Raw genomic sequence first — 21,407 nt, 5'->3', positions numbered from 1 at the left:
TCATCTCCTGACTAGTGGAGGAAGCAAAAAAAAACCCAAACATTAGAGCATGGGATTGCCGCTGATTCTTTCTGTGAGATAAAGCATTGTTTTTAAAACAGGCAGACAACTATTTTACCTCACAGAAAGAATGTCTGTGATTCCCATGCTGTCGTGTCTGTATAGTCTTTTATTACCACAGCTTCTGAGCAGGGGGGAAAACAAGAGTATACAGATAGGACAGCACAGGATCACAGAATTCTTTCTGTGGGGTAAAATATTTCTCTGCCTGTTTTTAAAAGCTATATTTTGCCTTGCAGAATTAGCTGTGATACTGTGCTTTATAGTCCTTTGCGTTCTGCTCTGGTCAGAAGCTGTGGTGTGATCAAACCATGTCCTTGTACGGTCCAACACCGCCATTACACAGTACATAGCAGGGGCACATTTAAGACTTATCTCAGAATGGGTACTTTTTGCACACAGATTTCGGTTCCTATTTGCCCCTGTAACTCAGCGGCAATCTGCAGTTGATCTGAAAACCACTTTCACTTACTGAAACTGTTCTTATCCCGAAACCAGGATGGGTAAGTAATACTACATGCAGATAGCGGCTTTGGATATAGGTAATCCATGTGCGCAGCCCTTGCCCCTCAGGAGGCCTGCTACAAATCCAGGACAGAAAGCGGTGTGTCATCTTTGATTTGTGTTGAAGGTCACAGTGCAAATAGACAGCAAATATTGTATGTGGGGAAAAATCCATCATGTGAAGATGCCAGTATCTGGTTCTCTATGCCAAACTCCCAGATTTCATCCATATTGCACCTCGTCAGATATGAGCGGAGCCTATGTACAGTAGAGCAGTTCAGTTTTGTAGAATCTGAGCTTCAGGTTGATGCTGAGCGGAGCCTGTGTATTAGCGAGCTCTCTTTAGAAATCTGCCTTATTGCTCCTTTAAGGCTGGTTTCACATCAATATACACACTAATCCGAACCTCCGCCTCCAAGACTTCTCCAGAGCTGCATCAATCCTCTGGAATGCTCTACACCAAGAAACTAAGGCGATTCACAACTTGCTCAGCTTCAGACGCTCCCTAAATATAAATGGTTTTAGGGTGACCTATCCCCTTCCCTAATCAAAGTCAATTCATATATAACCCCCTGCACTATTTCACAGAACATGATTCTCTCTCAAACTCCACTGCACCCAAAAGCATTACAAAGATTGGCTGGTGACCGGCTCGTGCTGCCTTTTATCTATCCCACATTTCTTTGAGATGGCTGGACCATAGTAAATAAGCACTTGAACCTTGTGTAACCCCCACCTCACCCCATTGTAGATTGTAAGCTCTTACGAGCAGGGTTGTCTTTATTTTTACTTTAATTGTATCTTCTATAAAGGTTACTTAAGTTTGTATATGAACCGCTGGATTTTAAAGCGCTGCGGAATATGTTGGCGCTATAGAAATAAAGATTAATACTACCAATCATTTGTTCTCTGCTAGCACGTTCTTGTCCATTAAAGGGAACCAACCAGCAGGATTTTCATATATGAAGTAAAGCCGGGTGCTATACTGGTGCTAGGATGCTGAATGTAAGCATAGGGGCGGGAATAGATGGCAAGACCCGACCCACATATTCCCTTCCTGTTGCACCTGTCAATCAGATAGCAGTGGAACCTTACTTGCACTATTTCTGAAATAAAGCAGCCAGTCTCTGAACAAAATACATGGTTACATTCAGCATCCCAGCACCTGTATAGCACTGGCTTTACTTTATATATGAAAATCTCTATCGCTCTCTCTCTCTCTCTCTCTCTCGTGCTCTCTCTCTCTCTCTCTCTCTCTCTCTCTCGTGCTCTCTCTCTCTCTCGTGCTCTCTCTCTCTCTCGTGCTCTCTCTCTCTCTCTCGTGCTCTCTCTCTCTCTCTCGTGCTCTCTCTCTCTCTCTCGTGCTCTCTCTCTCGTGCTCTCTCTCTCTCTCGTGCTCTCTCTCTCTCTCGTGCTCTCTCTCTCTCTCTCTCTCGTTCTCTCTCTCTCTCGTGCTCTCTCTCTCTCGTGCTCTCTCTCTCTCTCGTGCTCTCTCTCTCTCTCGTGCTCCCTCTCTCGTGCTCCCTCTCTCTCGTGCTCTCTCTCTCGTGCTCTCTCTCTCGTGCTCTCTCTCTCGTGCTCTCTCTCTCGTGCTCTCGCGCTCTCTCTCGTGCTCTCGCTCTCTCTCTCGTGCTCTCGCTCTCTCTCGTGCTCTCGCTCTCTCTCTCGTGCTCTCGCTCTCTCTCTCGTGCTCTCGCTGTCTCTCTCGTGCTCTCGCTGTCTCTCTCGTGCTCTCGCTCTCTCTCTCGTGCTCTCGCTCTCTCTCTCGTGCTCTCTCTCTCTCGTGCGCTCGCTCTCTCTCGTGCTCTCGCTCGCTCTCTCTCGTGCTCTCGCTCGCTCTCTCTCGTGCTCTCGCTCGCTCTCTCTCGTGCTCTCGCTCGCTCTCTCTCGTGCTCTCGCTCGCTCTCTCTCGTGCTCTCGCTCGCTCTCTCTCGTGCTCTCGCTCGCTCTCTCTCGTGCTCTCGCTCGCTCTCTCTCGTGCTCTCGCTCGCTCTCTCTCGTGCTCTCGCTCGCTCTCTCTCGTGCTCTCGCTCGCTCTCTCTCGTGCTCTCGCTCGCTCTCTCTCGTGCTCTCGCTCGCTCTCTCTCGTGCTCTCGCTCGCTCTCTCTCGTGCTCTCGCTCGCTCTCTCTCGTGCTCTCGCTCGCTCTCTCTCGTGCTCTTTATAGCTCTCTCTCGCTTTTCTAATTAGGGCAGTATAATATAGCGACAGTTCTGTAATGTGTTGCTGTCTATCATCGTCTTGTCCTTTTGTACAGTAGTGTAATGTGCATTCTTTATATGTATGATCAATACACTGCGCATTATTACCCCTGCTCTGTCATAAAGATAATGTAGTGCCGGCTGCTCCAGTGACTGTCTTTTCTTCCTTGCAGGTCCTCTCTGCACTTGATATTCTCCAGCCGCCTCACATTGATTACTTTGAAGAAATGTATCCTCTGTGTTTCTGAGCCTAACTGAAATGTACAGCGTGTAATGCCGGGTATCTAATGAGCCTTTCCTGGAGGTTCGTGCATTCATTTTATTAACTGGAAGTAAAAACTGCAGATTGTGTAAGTCTATAGATGGTCCTGGGGCCTAGGAATCTGGGGGGAATTTATACTTTGTGTTTAAAACTGTCACCCCCAGAACACAAGTTAAACCACTTATACAGTCCTATATATATGTATTATTTAATATAATATACAGCTCTGGTAAAATTTAAGAGAACAGTGCAAAATTGTCAGTTCTTCTGATTTTTCTCTTTATAGGTATTTGAGTGAAATGTAAATTGTTTTTTTATTCTATAAACTACTGACAACGTCTCCGGATTGCCAAGCAAAAAATCTTTTAATTTCTGAAAATGAGAAATGGTCAAAATACTAAAAACAATGTGTTGCTTTCAGACCTCAAATAATGCTAAGGAAAGAAGTTCATAATCGTTTAGAAACAACAATACTAATGTTTTAACTCGGGAAGAGTTCAGAAATCAATATTTTGGGGAATAACCATGATTTTTATTCACCGCTTTCATGCGTCTTGGCTGCTTTCTACCAGTCTTTCACACTGCTTCGGGTGACCTTATGCCCCTCCTGGTGCAAAATGTAAGCAGTTATTTGTTTGATGGCTTGTGACTATCCATCTTCTTCTTGATTACATTCCAGAGGTTTTCAATGGGGTTCAGGTCTGGAGATTGGGCTGGCCATGACAGGGTTTTGATGTGGTGGTCCTTCATCCACACATTAATTGACCTAGCTGTGTGGCATCATCATGAAGTGGTTTAAAGCACACTGCCACTAGACTCTGAAATAGTAGAAACTTGTTCTGTAAAGTAATGACCCACACTCCTCTATTTGGCAATTTTGATATATGAATGAGTTTGGCTAATGGCAGTTGAACATTACCTGCTTAATTCCTTGACAATTTGGGGGAAGAAAGTTAAAGGGAATCTGCCACCAAATTTTCGCCACCTAATCTGAGAGCAGCATAATGTAGAGACAGAGGCCCTGATTCCAGCGGTCACTTACTTGGCTGCGTAGTGTAGTTTTGATAAAATCATTAATCAGCAGTAGATTATGATTACAGGACTACTTGGCGTGCTGCCAGGTAGTCCAGCATATTCATGAGCTCTTTATAACTGCTAGATCTGCAGCAGAAAAAACATTGATATCAAAATGACAACAAACAGCTCAGTAAGTGACACATTGCTGGAATCCAGGTCTCTATCTCTACATTACGTTGCTCTTAGATGAGGTAGCAAAAATCTGGGACAGATTCCCTTTAATGGCCCTAAATATGATGTCTATGGTTGCGATCTGTAGTGTCGATTCACTTTGGAGGTCTAGAATGCTCCGTTCCAGCCCTGGAAGTTTATAGGAAGGTGTAACTGATGCAAGTGGCTCAGCAATGCAATGTGGGGAGCACAATATAAAATGCATAAGAGGGGGATTTTCATCAACCATGGGACTACAGTAAGGGATGGGGTGGGGAAATACGTGTCAGCAATGCATGATGGGAATTGTATACACTTTTCGACCAAGCTTTTATTAGAGTATAATTTTTAGTGTGGTCCTCTCCGGAAAGTGATTATATTACAGGTATGTTATTGTGCTGTGATTTATTAGGCTGATATGGCGCAGAATTCCAATAATGTGCTTGGAGGTGATTGGAGAACCTAATAATTACACCTCCTCTGTAATGCGATCTGCCCCGGCTGTGATTTTTGCTGTTGATTTGTATTTTTTTTTTTGTCACCGTTTTTCTTTCCTCCCCATTGGAGAGTTGCGGATTTGGGCCTCATCTGTAAGATTACAAATCATTCCTTTAAGTGCCAGCGCTCTGCTGAAAAGCGCAATAATTGCAGGTCGTGTAATTGTTGGTTGCGATAACGCCGCAGTTTATGAATTTGCATTTGATCGATGTGGCAAATCTCCTAATGTTTGAGGTGCGGGTGTGTACGGAGCTGGGGTAAGGCTGCTTAGTGGCTGGAGAATTGAATGGAAATGGTATTTTTGATTTCCAGCTGTTTTTCCTTAGTACAATTTTCCTTAGAACAAGCAGAAATATTTGTGGTTTTAAAGTTGTCATAGACTATATTTTATATATAGAATAATACCTAGTTATTGAGCAAGATGAGTGATGGGCCGTGTACACAGGTGAGTATTGGTGCCTGAACCACATGCAGCATGTAAGGAGACGAGCGCGCTCATTAAACAGATCTGTGGCTACAGTTAGCCAGCCGTATCGCAGCCATTAGGACCTTTAATCAGCAATGACTGCAAAAAGTTGCCTAAAACGCAACCCTGCATTTTTTGCTTTTTTTGGTGAATGAAATAAATGTATTAAACATGTAGACAAATGGCGCATATAATCTGCAGCAACGGCACGCTAAAGAGTGCAGCAACGACGGCACGCTAAAGAGTGCAGCAACGACGGCACGCTAAAGAGTGCAGCAACGACGGCACGCTAAAGAGTGCAGCAACGACGGCACGCTAAAGAGTGCAGCAACGACGGCACGCTAGAGAGTGCAGCAACGACGGCACGCTAGAGAGTGCAGCAACGACGGCACGCTAGAGAGTGCAGCAACGACGGCACGCTAGAGAGTGCAGCAACGACGGCACGCTAGAGAGTGCAGCAACGACGGCACGCTAGAGAGTGCAGCAACGACGGCACGCTAGAGAGTGCAGCAACGACGGCACGCTAGAGAGTGCAGCAACGACGGCACGCTAGAGAGTGCAGCAACGACGGCACGCTAGAGAGTGCAGCAACGACGGCACGCTAGAGAGTGCAGCAACGACGGCACGCTAGAGAGTGCAGCAACGACGGCACGCTAGAGAGTGCAGCAACGACGGCACGCTAGAGAGTGCAGCAACGACGGCACGCTAGAGAGTGCAGCAACGACGGCACGCTAGAGAGTGCAGCAACGACGGCACGCTAGAGAGTGCAGCAACGACGGCACGCTAGAGAGTGCAGCAACGACGGCACGCTAGAGAGTGCAGCAACGACGGCACGCTAGAGAGTGCAGCAACGACGGCACGCTAGAGAGTGCAGCAACGACGGCACGCTAGAGAGTGCAGCAACGACGGCACGCTAGAGAGTGCAGCAACGACGGCACGCTAGAGAGTGCAGCAACGACGGCACGCTAGAGAGTGCAGCAACGACGGCACGCTAGAGAGGGCAGCAACGACGGCACGCTAGAGAGGGCAGCAACGACGGCACGCTAGAGAGGGCAGCAACGGCACACTAAGGCTGTTTGCGCACGTTGCATAATTTCATGCATTAACGCTGCGTATGGCACTGCAGCGTAAACGCTCGCGTCCTGTGTCCCTAATCTATGTAGATTGTGCATAATCCATCCTCACGTTGCGTTTGAGAGCGCAGCGATTTGCCTGATGAAATTTTGATCCAAATCGCTGTACTCAAAAAAGCAACATGTCACTTATTTGGTGCGCTTTGGATGCTGCTCACACTGTCTATGGGAGAGGCAGCATCCCGAGCGCATGAAATCTGCATCTATTCTGCAGACACACTGCATCCATTACGCAGTGTTTCTGCAGCGATTTGAAGCGCACATCTGCTGACAAATCGCTGCAGGATATTTGTCACAGCAGAACGCAACGTGCGCACACAGCCTAAAAAGTGCAGCAAAAACACCACAAAAAAATTCAGCAAAAGCACACTAAAAAGTGCAGCAAAATGCCTTTAAAACCTGATATTTTTTTTTAAAGTCGCTACTTTACTGCCAAGGGAGCAGGTTTTGCCTGCAGAAAAAAAGCACCAAAAGAGCAAAGTGCGAACACGGCCCAAAGGTTCTCCCTGGTTTTTGTTTTGTTTTTTTTTGTTTTTTTTTTGGGTTTCCTCCCAGATACCAAGAACCTACTAATAGGTAGATTGGTTTCCAATGCCTCTGACCCTTGTCTCTGTATCTTGGGTGCTGAAATGAAATTGTCAGCTCTGATGTGAATGGTGACCATCTTTGTACAGCTGAATATATGGTTCCTTATAAACATTGGGATTTTTCTTCTTTTATAGCAAACTGCTACTTGCGAGTGACTCGCTGGAGTCTTGCATCGCATCACCCGGCACGGCCGCACTCTCTGGACAGGAGTGTTTCAGCTACATAGAAATACATGCAGCCGACCCGCTCCTGTCAGGAGAGAAGCCAGCCGCGCCGGGTGATGGGATCCGATAATCGTGCGAGTGATACATTCATATGAGCGAACCCTTGCTATGAGATCTGGATGGTGCTGTCGTCTTTTCTCGATGAAGTTGCCGTCAAACCCTGGCTTTGCATGGTTTTATGGATGCCAAGTCTATCTACACTTTTGCTTGTGAGTGGATTTCCACGTTCACTCAGAGATCCTCCAATGTTGAATCTTAATCGGTGATTTCAGAATGTCCCCTGCTTAATAAAACCCAAGAGAAAAAACAAAAGAGGACATCCCCTATAACAAAGTAAATAGAAGTACACCGGGCACTTGGTTAGCATCAATGGTATTTAAATATACTACTATTATTTACTCTATTGCAGAGGATATGCTCATTTTGTGTCTTTTTTTTTCGGGAGTTTTGACTGTGAAATAGCCAGTGTGTTAACGGGCTCTTATTGCACATGTAGCAACTTATGCTTGGGCTCATAGCTTTGGTTTTTCCCTTGTTGATTGATTGCAGCGGTCGCCCTATGTATAGTACTCCCTGTGGTCGCACAGCCCCACATTGCCAGGCTCCGTCAGTTCCGCAGGTATAAATGAAATGACGGCCCATATGTACGACCACCGCTCTGTGAAAACAAGCCTCAGTCTTTGGTCCGAGGGATCACTGAGGGCTCAGCCGTTGGACGCTTTGTTCAAAAAGGCGCATGTTAGGGATGCTGCATGCATGGGACTTATTAGTAGCATCCACATTACGTAAGCCTTGTCTATGTTGGCTGGTACCTGTACATAGGGAATGTCCGGCAATATTCATGTAACATTCGGTTGTTTAGTCTTAAGGGGGCTTTACACGCTGCGACATCGCTAATGCGGAGTCGTTGGGGTCACGGAATTCGTGACGCACATCCGGCCGCATTAGCGATGCCGTTGCGTGTGACACCGATAAGCGATTTTGCATCGTTGCAAAAACGTGCAAAATCGCTAATCGGCGACATGGGGGTCCATTCTTAAAAATCGTTACTGCAGCAGTAACGAAGTTGTTCCTCGTTCCTGCGGCAGCACACATCGCTGCATGTGACGCCGCAGGAACGAGGAAGCTCTCCTTACCTGCCTCCTGGCTGCTATGCAGAAGGAAGGAGGTGGGCGGGATGTTACGTCCCGCTCATCTCCGCCCCTCCGCTGCTATTGGGCGGCGGTTCAGTGACGTCGCTGTGACGCCGCACGGACCGCCCCCTTAGAAAGGAGGCGGTTCGCCGGTCACAGCGACGTCGCCGGACAGGTAAGTATGTGTGACGGCTCTAGGCGATGTTGTGCGGCACGGGCAGCGATTTGCCCGTGTCGCGCAACAGATGGGGGCGGGTACCCACACTAGCGATATCGGGACCAATATCGCAGTGTGTAAAGTAGCCTTTAGGCTATGTACACACGGTGGTGGGGGGGGGGTTTTCGTGTATTTTCATGTTTTTCCTTGCTTTTTTAATCAATAAAAGTAAAGGAAAAAGCAACCCAGCAAAGTCTGAGTCATGACTTGCTGTGCACACGCTGCTCCTTTTTTCCTTGAGTTTGTTGCTGAGTAAAGAAGCAGCATGTCACTTGTTTCTGCGTTTATTTCCTACGTTGTTATAATCCCCTGCAATTATTTATCAGTACAGGGGATTATATCGCATCACTTTACATTCAGCATGGTGTGTGAGGCTCTCTGTAGCTCAGTAACCCGGGGTTACTATGGCAGCGATTTGGGTTCCTGTGATCGTATTACAGGGTCCCGATCGCCAGGGAGAGGTAAGCCATTCCTTTCCCTGCTTTCTGAATGCCGTGATCGTAGCATACAGGGGGTTAAACTGCCAGGAGTGGCATGGGCACCACTTCAGGCAGTAATAACCGGGTCCTGACTGTTAAATCAGCTGGAGACCGAGCGATGATCGCAGGGTTAAAACACAAACACCCGCGATCGCCATAACTTAAAAAAAAAAAAAACAAAAAACAAAAGCCCACAAAAAGAAGCAGAAAAAACGCATATGAAAAAACTAAGTAAAATTAAAAAATGCACGTCTTTTTCTGCTGCGTTTTTCCTGCCAAAACAGGTTTTGTTTTGTTTGTTTTTTAATATGTGCTAAAAAGAAGCACATAAGCCATATGTACACAGACTTAAAGGGGTTCTGTAAGGGGGTCTTGGGGAGGTACAATAACAGAATTTTCCATTCACATGTACAGTGCCATGGCGCTATACTTGCCCAGCAATGCCTGGCCACGAGCGTAGTAGTCTCGTCGATATGGGTGGCACAAGGTGACGGAGTCAAGTGATTGGCAGCGTAGTTATGGTCTCACTACTGCAGCCACATTGGCAAAGCCCACCGGCATCATTGATCAATGATGGGTGAATATTGGATTTTTTTTCTTTTTTACCTCCTCAAGCCATGGTATAAATGTAACGTAATTACAACAACCTCTTTGGCTTCTTACATCCAATCTATGGCTGAATTATGTTGCGCGTTATGTAATCTACCTGGTCTCTTGCATGTTGAATACAGGAGGAAATCTGTACAGTTTGTTGTACAAAATAAATGGTGAATTTTCAGTGTAACGTTCATCTAGGAGTTAATGAAACGTGAAACGAACAACATTAAATCGCCATTCGCTTTCCTGGTGCATCGCAGAATGTGTTCTCTTCCGAGGTCGGCCGTGCCCAGGTCCCTGCATGTGGAATATTTTCGTGTGAGGATTATTCATTGGATGCTGGTACATTTGCCTACGTGTAGATTAATAGCACGTGAAATGCGCAAATACTATGCACTACATGAGTTACCATCTGCACTTTAGTACCGAGAATATTGTCTTCTTACTTAGCGCGGCTAGCCGGCCTGTCAAATTTTAAAACCGGCAATAAATGAGAGAAATAAACCAAAACCCTCTGTAATCCTCCTGCTCACAAATGCCTGCGGTCCCCAATCATTGATTATATGCAGCCAACATGTGATTTCTGTAGTCAATCAGTGGCCTCATAAGTCACATGCTGTATTGGCGGTGACATGATTGACCCCCACCTGCTGTGATCTGAGACCAGACTGATCGCGGCTGTGTAGCCCTTACATACTGGAATATCTAAGCTAGTAGTTCTTACTAAGTGGACAGCCCCTTTTTAAAGGGGTTTTCCACTACTTTTTCAACCCTTGCCATATATCATCGCTTTCCAAAACAATACCTTTTGTTATATACTTGTGTTAGATGTATAGCTTTTATGAGCACATCTCAGCAGCAATCACATAGTACTGGATTGTTATGCAGATTCTTCTTCTTCCTCTGTTATGGCCAATGCTTTCTTTTTGCCACAGAAATCGGACCAAATGAAACTAAGTAGTCATTGGGCTCCTGTTGGTGGGTGTGGACAATAAGGAGTGAGCTGAAGACCCAATTAGTCTGCCTCACACAAGCTGAGCTGACAATTTCATTAAACAGTACAGCAGGGGCTGACACCTTTTGCTTTTGAAATGCAGATTGCAGAACTTTACTAGAAAAGGGTTTAAGTAATCCAATCACTGACATAAACAGCTGAAAACTGCAAAAATCTGCATAACAAGCGCAGTGACAGGGCTGTACTGGCCATCTGGCAATTGCTGTATAGGCTGGTACTTTCCTTGGGCTGCTCTGACACTTATTATCATCCAATACCAAAAGAAGGGAGGGGGCATGCCTAAGTGCTGCCTCAAAGGCTATTGCAGTGCATGATAGAACTTGTAGTAATACAAGTAAGCCTGGAGAGAGGAATGGATGGATGTAAACATCAGAGCTACAGCTGACAGACACCAAGTGATGCTAAATGATAAAAGGTTTAAGTTACTATATTAAGAGTATGGATGCATTTAGTGGCACATAATAGCACGATTGATAAACAATGAAGTTAGGGTAGTGGATAACTTTTAAGTTTGGGTACTAGGTAACTATTCTGTATCTGTTCTGAAATAGGTCAGGATATTCTACTGGAAGACCTTGCATATGCTTCCATCTTTCTAATATTTTAATTTAGATCATTTTTTTTTTTAACTTTGCCAAAAGAAGCTTTTCATATTTATACGGTTTATTATTCTTGCAGTATTGCAGCTATTGGGCAAGGTTCACACAGATACAATTCTCTCCACTGAGCACTGGTGTTAGGGGTCTCCATCAAAAACCAGTGAGGCCAAAAGAGCCACTTTGTACTTCGTTTGTCCCCAGTTCAGTGTTCATCTTTCCAGAAGGGTAAAATGTAAAACTAAAAAGCAAAGAATGTGCCCAACAATTGTAGGAAAAAGTAATAAAATGAGTTTACGTTAAGTGTTTGTGTGTTTTGTTTTGTTTTTGTTTTTTTGTTTTGTTTTCCTTGCAGCATTTTTTAAACATGAAAAACCATATTGGCTCAAAAACTATGCCAGCATTGCTCAAGTTTTTCTTGCAGAATGCATTGAATTGAATATTTTTTAAATAACTAAAATTGTGTGTGTATATATGTGTGTGTGTGTGTGTATATGTGTATGTATGTATGTATGTATGTATGTATGTGTATATATATATATATACAGTAAGAGATAGATATAGGTCTCTTACTGTGTGTTTTTATATATAAAATATATATATATTATACTTACTGTGTGTGTGTGTGTGTATATATATATATATATACACACACTAAGTATACATTATATATAATATACACAGTAAATACATATATTATATACACAGTAAATATATATTATATATACACAGTAAATTATATATATATATATATATACTAGAAGGTGGCCCGATTCTACGCATCGGGTATTCTAGAATTTACGTATTGTGTAGTTCATGTATGATTTTTGTTATATATATATATATATATATATATATATATATATATATATATATATATATATATATATATATATATATATATATATATATATATATATATATATATATATATATATATATATATATATAGATGTTGTTGTGTGTAGTTACCAAGTGTTTGTGTAGGGCGCTGTACATGTTCTGGATGTTGTCTGGGTGTGATGGGGGGTGAGAGCGGTGTTGTTTGTGTGTTGCGTTGTTTGTGGAGCGCTGTGTGTCTGTAGCGTTGTGTGTGTGTTGCGCAGTTTGTGTGTGTGTGGTGTGTTTTGGGGGGAGGTATGTTTTGTGCAATATGCGTGTTGTGCGGTATGTGCATATATTTGTGTGTGCAGCGTTGTCTGTGTGTGTGGGTGTCTCTGTAGGGCAGTTGTTTGTGGTTCCCAGTGTGTGTGTGTGGTGTGGTGTGTTGTGCAGTGCGCGCGCGCGCGCGTATGTGTGTGTGTTGGGGGGAGGTGTGCACTTCCCATCGTGCTCCATCCCCCATGCAGCGCACTCCCCATCGTGCTCCATCCCGTATGCTGCGCACCCCCCATCGTGCTCCATCTCCCATCCTGCGCACTCCCAAACGTGCTCCATCCGCCATGCTGCGCACTCCCAAACGTGCTCCATCCGCCATGCAGCGCACTCCCCATCGTGCTCCATCCCCCATGCTGCGCACTCCCAAACGTGCTCCATCCGCCATGCTGCGCACTCCCCATCGTGCTCCATCTCCCATGCTGCGCACTCCCAAACGTGCTCCATCCGCCATGCTGCGCACTCCCAAACGTGCTCCATCCGCCATGCTGCGCACTCCCAAACGTGCTCCATCCCCCATGCTGCGCACTCCCAAACGTGCTCCATCCGCCATGCTGCGCACTCCCAAACGTGCTCCATCCCCTATGCTGCGCACCCCCCATCGTGCTCCATCTCCCATCCTGCGCACTCCCAAACGTGCTCCATTCGCCATGCTGCGCACTCCCAAACGTGCTCCATCCGCCATGCTGCGCACTCCCAAACGTGCTCCATCCGCCATGCTGCGCACTCCCCATCGTGCTCCATCCCCCATGCTGCGCACTCCCAAACGTGCTCCATCCCCCATGCTGCGCACTCCCAAACGTGCTCCATCCGCCATGCTGCGCACTCCCCATCGTGCTCCATCCGCCATGCTGCGCATTCCCAAACGTGGTCCATCCGCCATGCTGCGCACTCCCAAACGTGCTCCATCCGCCATACTCCGCACTCCCCATCGTGCTGCATCCTCCATGCTGCGCACTCCCAAACGTGCTCCATCCGCCATACTCCGCACTCCCCATCGTGCTGCATCCCCCATGCTGCGCACTCCCAAACGTGCTCCATCCACCATGCTGCGCATTTCCAAACGTGCTCCATCCGCCATGCTGCACACTCCCAAACGTGCTCCATCCGCCATGCTGCGCACTCCCAAACGTGCTCCATCCGCCATGCTGCGCACTCCCAAACGTGCTCCATCCGCCATGCTGCGCACTCCCAAACGTGCTCCATCCGCCATGCTGCGCACTCCCAAAGGTGCTCCATCCGCCATGCTGCGCCACCATCAGCCTCTCTACCTGCAGCATCAGCCTCTCTCCTCCCAGCATCAGCCTCTCTGTCCCCAGCATCAGCCTCTCTGTCTCCAGCATCAGCCTCTCTGTCTCCAGCATCAGCCTCTCTGTCTCCAGCATCAGCCTCTCTGTCTCCAGCATCAGCCTCTCTGTCTCCAGCATCAGCCTCTCTGTCCCCAGCATCAGCCTCTCTGTCCCCAGCATCAGCCTCTCTGTCCCCAGCATCAGCCTCTCTGTCCCCAGCATCAGCCTCTCTGTCCCCAGCATCAGCCTCTCTGTCCCCAGCATCAGCCTCTCTGTCCCCAGCATCAGCCTCTGTCCCCAGCATCAGCCTCTCTGTCCCCAGCATCAGCCTCTCTGTCCCCAGCATCAGCCTCTCTGTCCCCAGCATCAGCCTCTCTGTCCCCAGCATCAGCCTCTCTGTCCCCAGCATCAGCCTCTCTGTCCCCAGCATCAGCCTCTCTGTCCCCAGCATCAGCCTCTCTGTCCCCAGCATCAGCCTCTCTGTCCCCAGCATCAGCCTCTCTGTCCCCAGCATCAGCCTCTCTGTCCCCAGCATCAGCCTCTCTGTCCCCAGCATCAGCCTCTCTGTCCCCAGCATCAGCCTCTCTGTCCCCAGCATCAGCCTCTCTGTCCCCAGCATCAGCCTCTCTGTCTCCAGCATCAGCCTCTCTGTCTCCAGCATCAGCCTCTCTGTCCCCAGCATCAGCCTCTCTGTCCCCAGCATCAGCCTCTCTGTCCCCAGCATCAGCCTCTCTGTCCCCAGCATCAGCCTCTCTGTCCCCAGCATCAGCTTCTCTGTCCCCAGCATCAGCCTCTCTGTCCCCAGCATCAGCCTCTCTGTCTCCAGCATCAGCCTCTCTGTCTCCAGCATCAGCCTCTCTGTCTCCAGCATCAGCCTCTCTGTCCCCAGCATCAGCCTCCCGCAGCATCAGCCTCTCTGTCCCCAGCATCAGCTTCTCTGTCCCCAGCATCAGCCTCTCTGTCCTCAGCATCAGCTTCTCTGTCCCCAGCATCAGCCTCTCCGTCTCCAGCATCAGCCTCCCCATCCCAGCCTTCCCCAGGATCAGCCTCTCAGCCTCCTCCAGCACGCCGTGCTCCTCTGCCGACACTCACAGATCCGATCGCATACACTCACACACACCCACACACACCCAAACGTGCTCCATCCGCCATACTCCGCACTCCCCATCGTGCTGCATCCCCCATGCTGCGCACTCCCAAACGTGCTCCATCCACCATGCTGCGCATTTCCAAACGTGCTCCATTCGCCATGCTGCACACTCCCAAACGTGCTCCATCCGCCATGCTGCGCACTCCCAAACGTGCTCCATCCGCCATGCTGCGCACTCCCAAACGTGCTCCATCCGCCATGCTGCGCACTCCCAAACGTGCTCCATCCGCCATGCTGCGCACTCCCAAAGGTGCTCTATCCGCCATGCTGCGCCAGCATCAGCCTCTCTACCTGCAGCATCAGCCTCTCTCCTCCCAGCATCAGCCTCTCTGTCCCCAGCATCAGCCTCTCTGTCTCCAGCATCAGCCTCTCTGTCCCCAGCATCAGCCTCTCTGTCCCCAGCATCAGCCTCTCTGTCCCCAGCATCAGCCTCTCTGTCCCCAGCATCAGCCTCTCTGTCCCCAGCATCAGCCTCTCTGTCCCCAGCATCAGCCTCTGTCCCCAGCATCAGCCTCTGTCCCCAGCATCAGCCTCTCTGTCCCCAGCATCAGCCTCTCTGTCCCCAGCATCAGCCTCTCTGTCCCCAGCATCAGCTTCTCTGTCCCCAGCATCAGCCTCTCTGTCTCCAGCATCAGCCTCTCTGTCCCCAGCATCAGCCTCCCGCAGCATCAGCCTCTCTGTCCCCAGCATCAGCTTCTCTGTCCCCAGCATCAGCCTCTCTGTCCTCAGCATCAGCTTCTCTGTCCCCAGCATCAGCCTCTCCGTCTCCAGCATCAGCCTCCCCATCCCAGCCTTCCCCAGGATCAGCCTCTCAGCCTCCTCCAGCACGCCGTGCTCCTCTGCCGACACTCACAGATCCGATCGCATACACTCACACACACCCACACACACCCACCCGATCGCATACTCACACCCACCCGATCGCATACACTCACACCCACCCGATCGCATACACTCACACACACCCGATCGCATACACTCACACACACCCACCCGATCGCATACACTCACACACACCCGATCGCATACACTCACACACAAAGACACACACACTGACGATATTGCACATACGCGCTGATACTCACAACATCCGGGGATATCACATGCTTCTGGCCATGTGATCCCCCGGCAGGTCCTGGAAGCTCACAACAGCACAGTATCGCCGCCGAGAAGCAAGCGATATCCCAGGATGTTGTGAGTATTTGGATACGATGTGATGTGTGAGGTGTGTGTGAGTGTGATCTGATTTGTGTGTGTATGTGTGTGTGTGTGTGCTGTTGTGTGTGTATTTTCCGCAGCTGCAGGACCTTGATGTGTGGATGCGATGTGATGTGTGTGTGAGGTGTGTGTGAGAGTGAGTGTGAGCCGGTGTACACTGGTAACTATGATACACATCGGGTAACTAAGGGACCTTAGTTACCCGATGTTTATAATGGTTACCAGCTTTCACGGCCTCCGTCAAGATCCCAGCATCGCAAGGTTATGTCTGGCGCTGCCGGGATCCTGACGGAGCTGGTGTAGAAGCAAGCGATATCCCAGCATGTTGGGATGTGTGAGGTGTGTGTGAGAGTGAGTGTGAGAGTGAGTGTGATCTGATGTGTGTGTGTACTCACCTGGGAATCGGAGCTCCGTGTCAGTTGGGCCAGAGCGAGCGTGCATTGCGTGAGGGGGGCGGGGCCTGCAGAGAGCCGGGGCGAGAGGCCAATCCGTGTGGGGGGGCGGGGCCATGGCGAGCCCAGCGGCCAATCAGCTTTGTGTCACCGTAAGGACACAATTTCGGAGCATGACAGACAGACAGACAGACAGACAGACAGACAGACAGACAGACAGACAGACAGACAGACAGACAGACAGACAGACAGACAGACAGACAGACAGACAGACAGACAGACAGACAGAATAAGGCAATTATATATATATAGATATATATATATATATATATATATTTAATCTTACTGTGTATGTATAATATATAAATATATATAGATATATACATACATAAATATTGTATAAAAATTACAAAATGCAGCGTAAAAGGGGGGGGAACCATACTGTGTGAATGACCTTTTAGAAATCTCATTTATTTTGAAGCTAATGTAAAACACTGCCCTTTTTTGTGAATGGCAAAGAAACTGCAGCAGAAGTGCTACATGTGAACAAGCCCCTTTTTTACCCCCAATAATATCTTATGTCAAAGTATCTTTTTTTGTGCACGCTTGGAAGAGGCGAACCCTTCTATGATGGAGGCTATACATAGTCCACGGTAATAGTGAGTGGCTGTGCTCCGGGGTCAGCACTGTATACTGTGTCTAGTAATGGTGCCCGGAGTAACCCTTTCCACGTGTACTGTGTGAGATTAGGAAAATCCCAGCTCTTCTCCCTGGAAAGATGCCGGTTTTGTGTTCTCACTTCACTAGATATAGTTAGACAAGTTTTCTTGGTTATGAAGGTATCCTCTCCCCTCGCGGTGGACCTCACTAGTGCCATCCAAGCCTTTGTAGAATTACTCCAATTGTTCTCTGGCGGCTTTTAAGCAGAAGCCGGCCTTTTATCAGTTGTACGCTTGTTCCCTGTTGATTACTGTGCTACAAATGTAATGGGGTGTTAATGGCAAGAAGTAGTGAAATAGACCTTCACAATTCTAATGGAGCCAATCTGCAGAATCAATATGAGCTCAAAATAGCAGGAGGTAATGTATAGTGTCACCGTGCAACACACTCCAGCGAGCCTAGGAAATATCCGAAATATCTCAAAAGTACAAACTACAGTATGTCCGGGAAAATACTCACATCACACAGAACGTACTCTGACCAATATTATTCACTCGGGCCATGGACATGCACATAAAAATATATACCGTATATATATATTTTTTTTTTTTGTTCTGTGTTTTTTCAGAGTCCAAATATGCATGTGACAAATGGCAGCGTGCATGTTTGTTGGATGAATCTCTCCTATAGGAGGACCAACCACCAGGATTTTATAAACTAAAGCCAGTTCTATACTGGAGCTATTATTTTGATTCTATACATACCTTTTAGTTGAGAGATCGTATGTATAGTTTATGAAATACAGGCAAGTAAAGTTTGTGAAATGCACTGTTACTTGATTGATAGGTGTTGCAGAATATCTAATATCTAATAGGTGGGCTGGATTTTGCTAGTTATTCCCACCCCTGCCTGTCCTTTCTCCCCCAATAATAACAGACAGGGGAAGGAAGGACAGGTAGGCAGACAGGGGTGGGAATAACTAGCAAAACCTGACCCACCTATTAGATATTCCGTTGCACCGCTCATCAAATAACTGTGCATTGCACAATCTTCACTTGCCTGTATTTCAGAATGTATACATCCGATCTCACAACTAAAGGTATGTATAGAATCAGCATGATAGCCCCAGTATAGCACTGGCTTTAGCTTATATAGGAAAATCCTGTTGGTTAGTCCTCTTTAAGTCTAACTGTGTGCAATAAAAAATTAATCTCTGGCAATTTTTACGGATGCATTGCAGTTCTTTAACATGGGAAGAAAAATTGGTCTTGTGAATTTTTATAACTGCTGATGAATAAAAACTAATATGCTAATAACATTTGAGATGAAAATCTCCCTTTTTTTATGGCTGTACCTCATGCGGGTTTCTATACGCTCTTGTGACCTTAGTAGCAAGGATTCAGTTCTCACATAAGTGGGGCTGTGGTCAGTTGTGTACATTGGCTTCTATAGAGGCCTCTATTTTCAGGCAGATTCCTCGGTGTACTTCCCAATGACTAGTGCTGACATTCGATATTTTTTTTTTTTTCTTTTTTCATACTCCAAACTCAGGTTGGTCCTGAAGCCCCTGTCCTAAGGACCAACTAAGCAGTGAGGGTGATGGGCAGTTGCACTATTTGCCACTTCTAGCTAGAATTGTGAAAATGTAAATATCATCATTACTGCTGCATTCTGCTTCAGGAGTGATGGACTGTGAAAAATGGAATTTATTCATTGTTCTTGTCTGCATAATTTGTGGTCAGTGTCTGCATCATTCTTTCAAACACTTTTACTTAGAATTAGAGGCTGGTCACCCTATCAGTTTATGTACCGTATATACCATGATGCAGTTTTCTTCTTGGAAGATATCGAAACAGAAGTGTGAAGGATTTATCCGTAGATATGTCCTCTCATTTGATGACCCTTATGGTTTATGCTGGACCGCTAGCTTGTAGGTTTCCATGCCATGGCTAATAGGGTCTTTGTAAATATTAGTGTACCCTTTAAAAAAGTCCTGTCAACCAGCTTAAATGTGGGCTATAATGATCAATGAGCACTCCCATGCATGGGTGCTTGCTATTCCTAACAAGCAGCTGGATGCTCGGATGGGCGTGACTTGAGTATTAGAGTATAATGGAAGTCAATGGCCGACTTGAGCATTTTTACGTAAGATTTGCTGAAAAAATGCTCAATTTTCTCCCACTGACTCCCTTTATACTTGGGTACTCAAGTCGTGCTCATCTGAGCATCCAACTGTTAGTTACAAGTGCCGAGCACCTGAGCATGGTAGTGCTGGCTCATCACTAGTACCGAGCATGGTAGTGCTGGCTCATCACTAGTACCGAGCATGGTTGTGCTGGCTCATCACTAGTACCGAGCATGGTAGTGCTGGCTCATCACTAGTACCGAGCATGGTAGTGCTGGCTCATCACTAGTACCGAGCATGGTAGTGCTGGCTCATCACTAGTACCGAGCATGGTTGTGCTGGCTCATCACTAGTACCGAGCATGGTTGTGCTGGCTCATCACTAGTACCGAGCATGGTTGTGCTGGCTCATCACTAGTACCGAGCATGGTTGTGCTGGCTCATCACTAGTACCGAGCATGGTAGTGCTGGCTCATCACTAGTACCGAGCATGGTAGGGCTCGCTCATCACTAGTACCGAGCATGGTAGTGCTGGCTCATCGCTAGTACCGAGCATGGTAGTGCTGGCTCATCGCTAGTACCGAGCATGGTAGTGCTGGCTCATCGCTAGTACCGAGCATGGTAGTGCTGGCTCATTGCTTTTAATTCTGCTGCACATGACTATCCCCTTCTTTTTTTTTTTTTTTTTTTTTTTTTTTTTTTTAATTTTCCAGTTAGTTCCAGATTTTGTTGCATTTTTATTAGTGCACCTGATACTCCTGAACAGTGAATGCTCCGCTGGAATTTATGGACCTTTTTTTTTGTTTTGTTTTAATATCCACTTCCATAAAGCGTTCAATGCATTGCAGTTGCCTGAAGGAGACTTCTCTGGCTAGTGGACCAGAACAGCGCAAAATACCCCACACCTTTTTAAGTGTGACTGTAGAGTACATTGGTGTTAAGTATATCACAGAAAAAACTGCAGTCTGCTAATGAGAAAAGCTGTAATGCAAAACTAAACAAATGGCTTGTTTTTCCTATTATTCCACACACTCAGAAGAAGAAAAAAAAACCTTTAAAAGAGAACAGGTAAAATGCGCACAGCAAATCTCACTTCTCATAGACCTTGCTGGGAAGTCAAATGTCAGAAAGTTCTGACAACAAAACTGCAGCCAAAAACGCAGCAAAAAACGCAGCGTGCGCATGTAGCCTTAACTTACTCTAGGCCTCTTTTATAAGTCTCAATCCGTATTCGGCCTTAGCTCCTTTGACGCTTGTCTTGCAAACTGCCATGTATTCTTCCCTAGGTATAGTCCCTATCTTCCAATTGTTGTAGGTTTCCATTTTCTTTTTAAGCAGGGGATGTAATTATTTTTTTTTGGTCATCCAACCTGGTTTCTTTAGGTCTTTCCTATTTTTCTTCCTTTTCTTTGGCGATCAATAGGCATATTAATAATGTACTGTGTTAACACTAAACGCCAACAAATGTCTTATAGATGCAGATGTTCTTGGGAGTGCTCCTTTGACTTTGGGGTTATGCCTTTTTTTTTCTTCTTTTTTTTTTTTTTGTACTATTGTGTTAACTGAAAACATTGACGCACAGTTTGTTTTCTTGGAGGTTTTTTTTTTTTTTTTTTTTTTTTTTTGTGGGGTGAGTGGTATTGCTGCACATGTGCAAAATCAAACCAGTGCTTTTGTAGACTGGCCTCGCTCATGGGGTACAATTAGTTCTGCTGCTTCTCCTTAAAGGGAATCAGTCACCAGGATTTTCGTATATAACCTAAAGAAAGTGCTATACTGGCACTATCCGGCTGAGTCTATACATACCTGTAGTGGTCAGCTCGGATGTTTAGGTTTTGAAATCCAATAAAGTAAAGTTTATCATCAACTTCTTGAGTGAAAGCAGCTGAGGACCAGATATCTGGGGGGCCCCGCCCCTTCTTGTCACATGGGTATGACCTCACACAGGTCCTGGAAGTGCAAAGTTACAGCAATTGTATAATATTTATGCTAATTCTAACAGAGGGAGAGGATAACTATGAATTTCTCCCCAGACATTATCTGATCCTCAGCTGCTGTCACTCAAGCAGCTGCCAATTTTTATAAACTTTACTTTCTTGGATTTCAAAACCTTTACATCTGAGCTGCCCACTAAAGGTATGTAGAGAATCCGCCTGATAGTGACAATATAGCACTGGCTTTAGCTTCTATACTAAAATCCTGGTGATTGGTTCCCTTTTA

The 21,407-nt window shown here is 46.6% G+C and overlaps 1 protein-coding gene across 1 annotated transcript in view; it reads left to right on the top strand.

Annotated features, from left to right (window-relative positions):
- NLK (nemo like kinase) overlaps nucleotides 1-21,407 on the top strand; it is a 226,252-nt gene that overhangs the window by 127,544 nt on the left and 77,301 nt on the right. Inside the window, exon 3 of the mRNA XM_075335303.1 lies at nucleotides 2,938-2,993. Coding sequence (XP_075191418.1) covers nucleotides 2,938-2,993 — 56 coding nt within the window. The remainder of the gene's footprint in view (nucleotides 1-2,937; nucleotides 2,994-21,407) is intronic.

Source organism: Anomaloglossus baeobatrachus, chromosome 2, assembly GCF_048569485.1.
Source record: "Anomaloglossus baeobatrachus isolate aAnoBae1 chromosome 2, aAnoBae1.hap1, whole genome shotgun sequence".
Classification (NCBI taxonomy): domain Eukaryota; kingdom Metazoa; phylum Chordata; class Amphibia; order Anura; family Aromobatidae; genus Anomaloglossus; species Anomaloglossus baeobatrachus.
The sequence above is the reverse complement of the archived record's forward strand: the minus strand, read 5'-3'. Positions and strand labels throughout refer to the sequence as shown.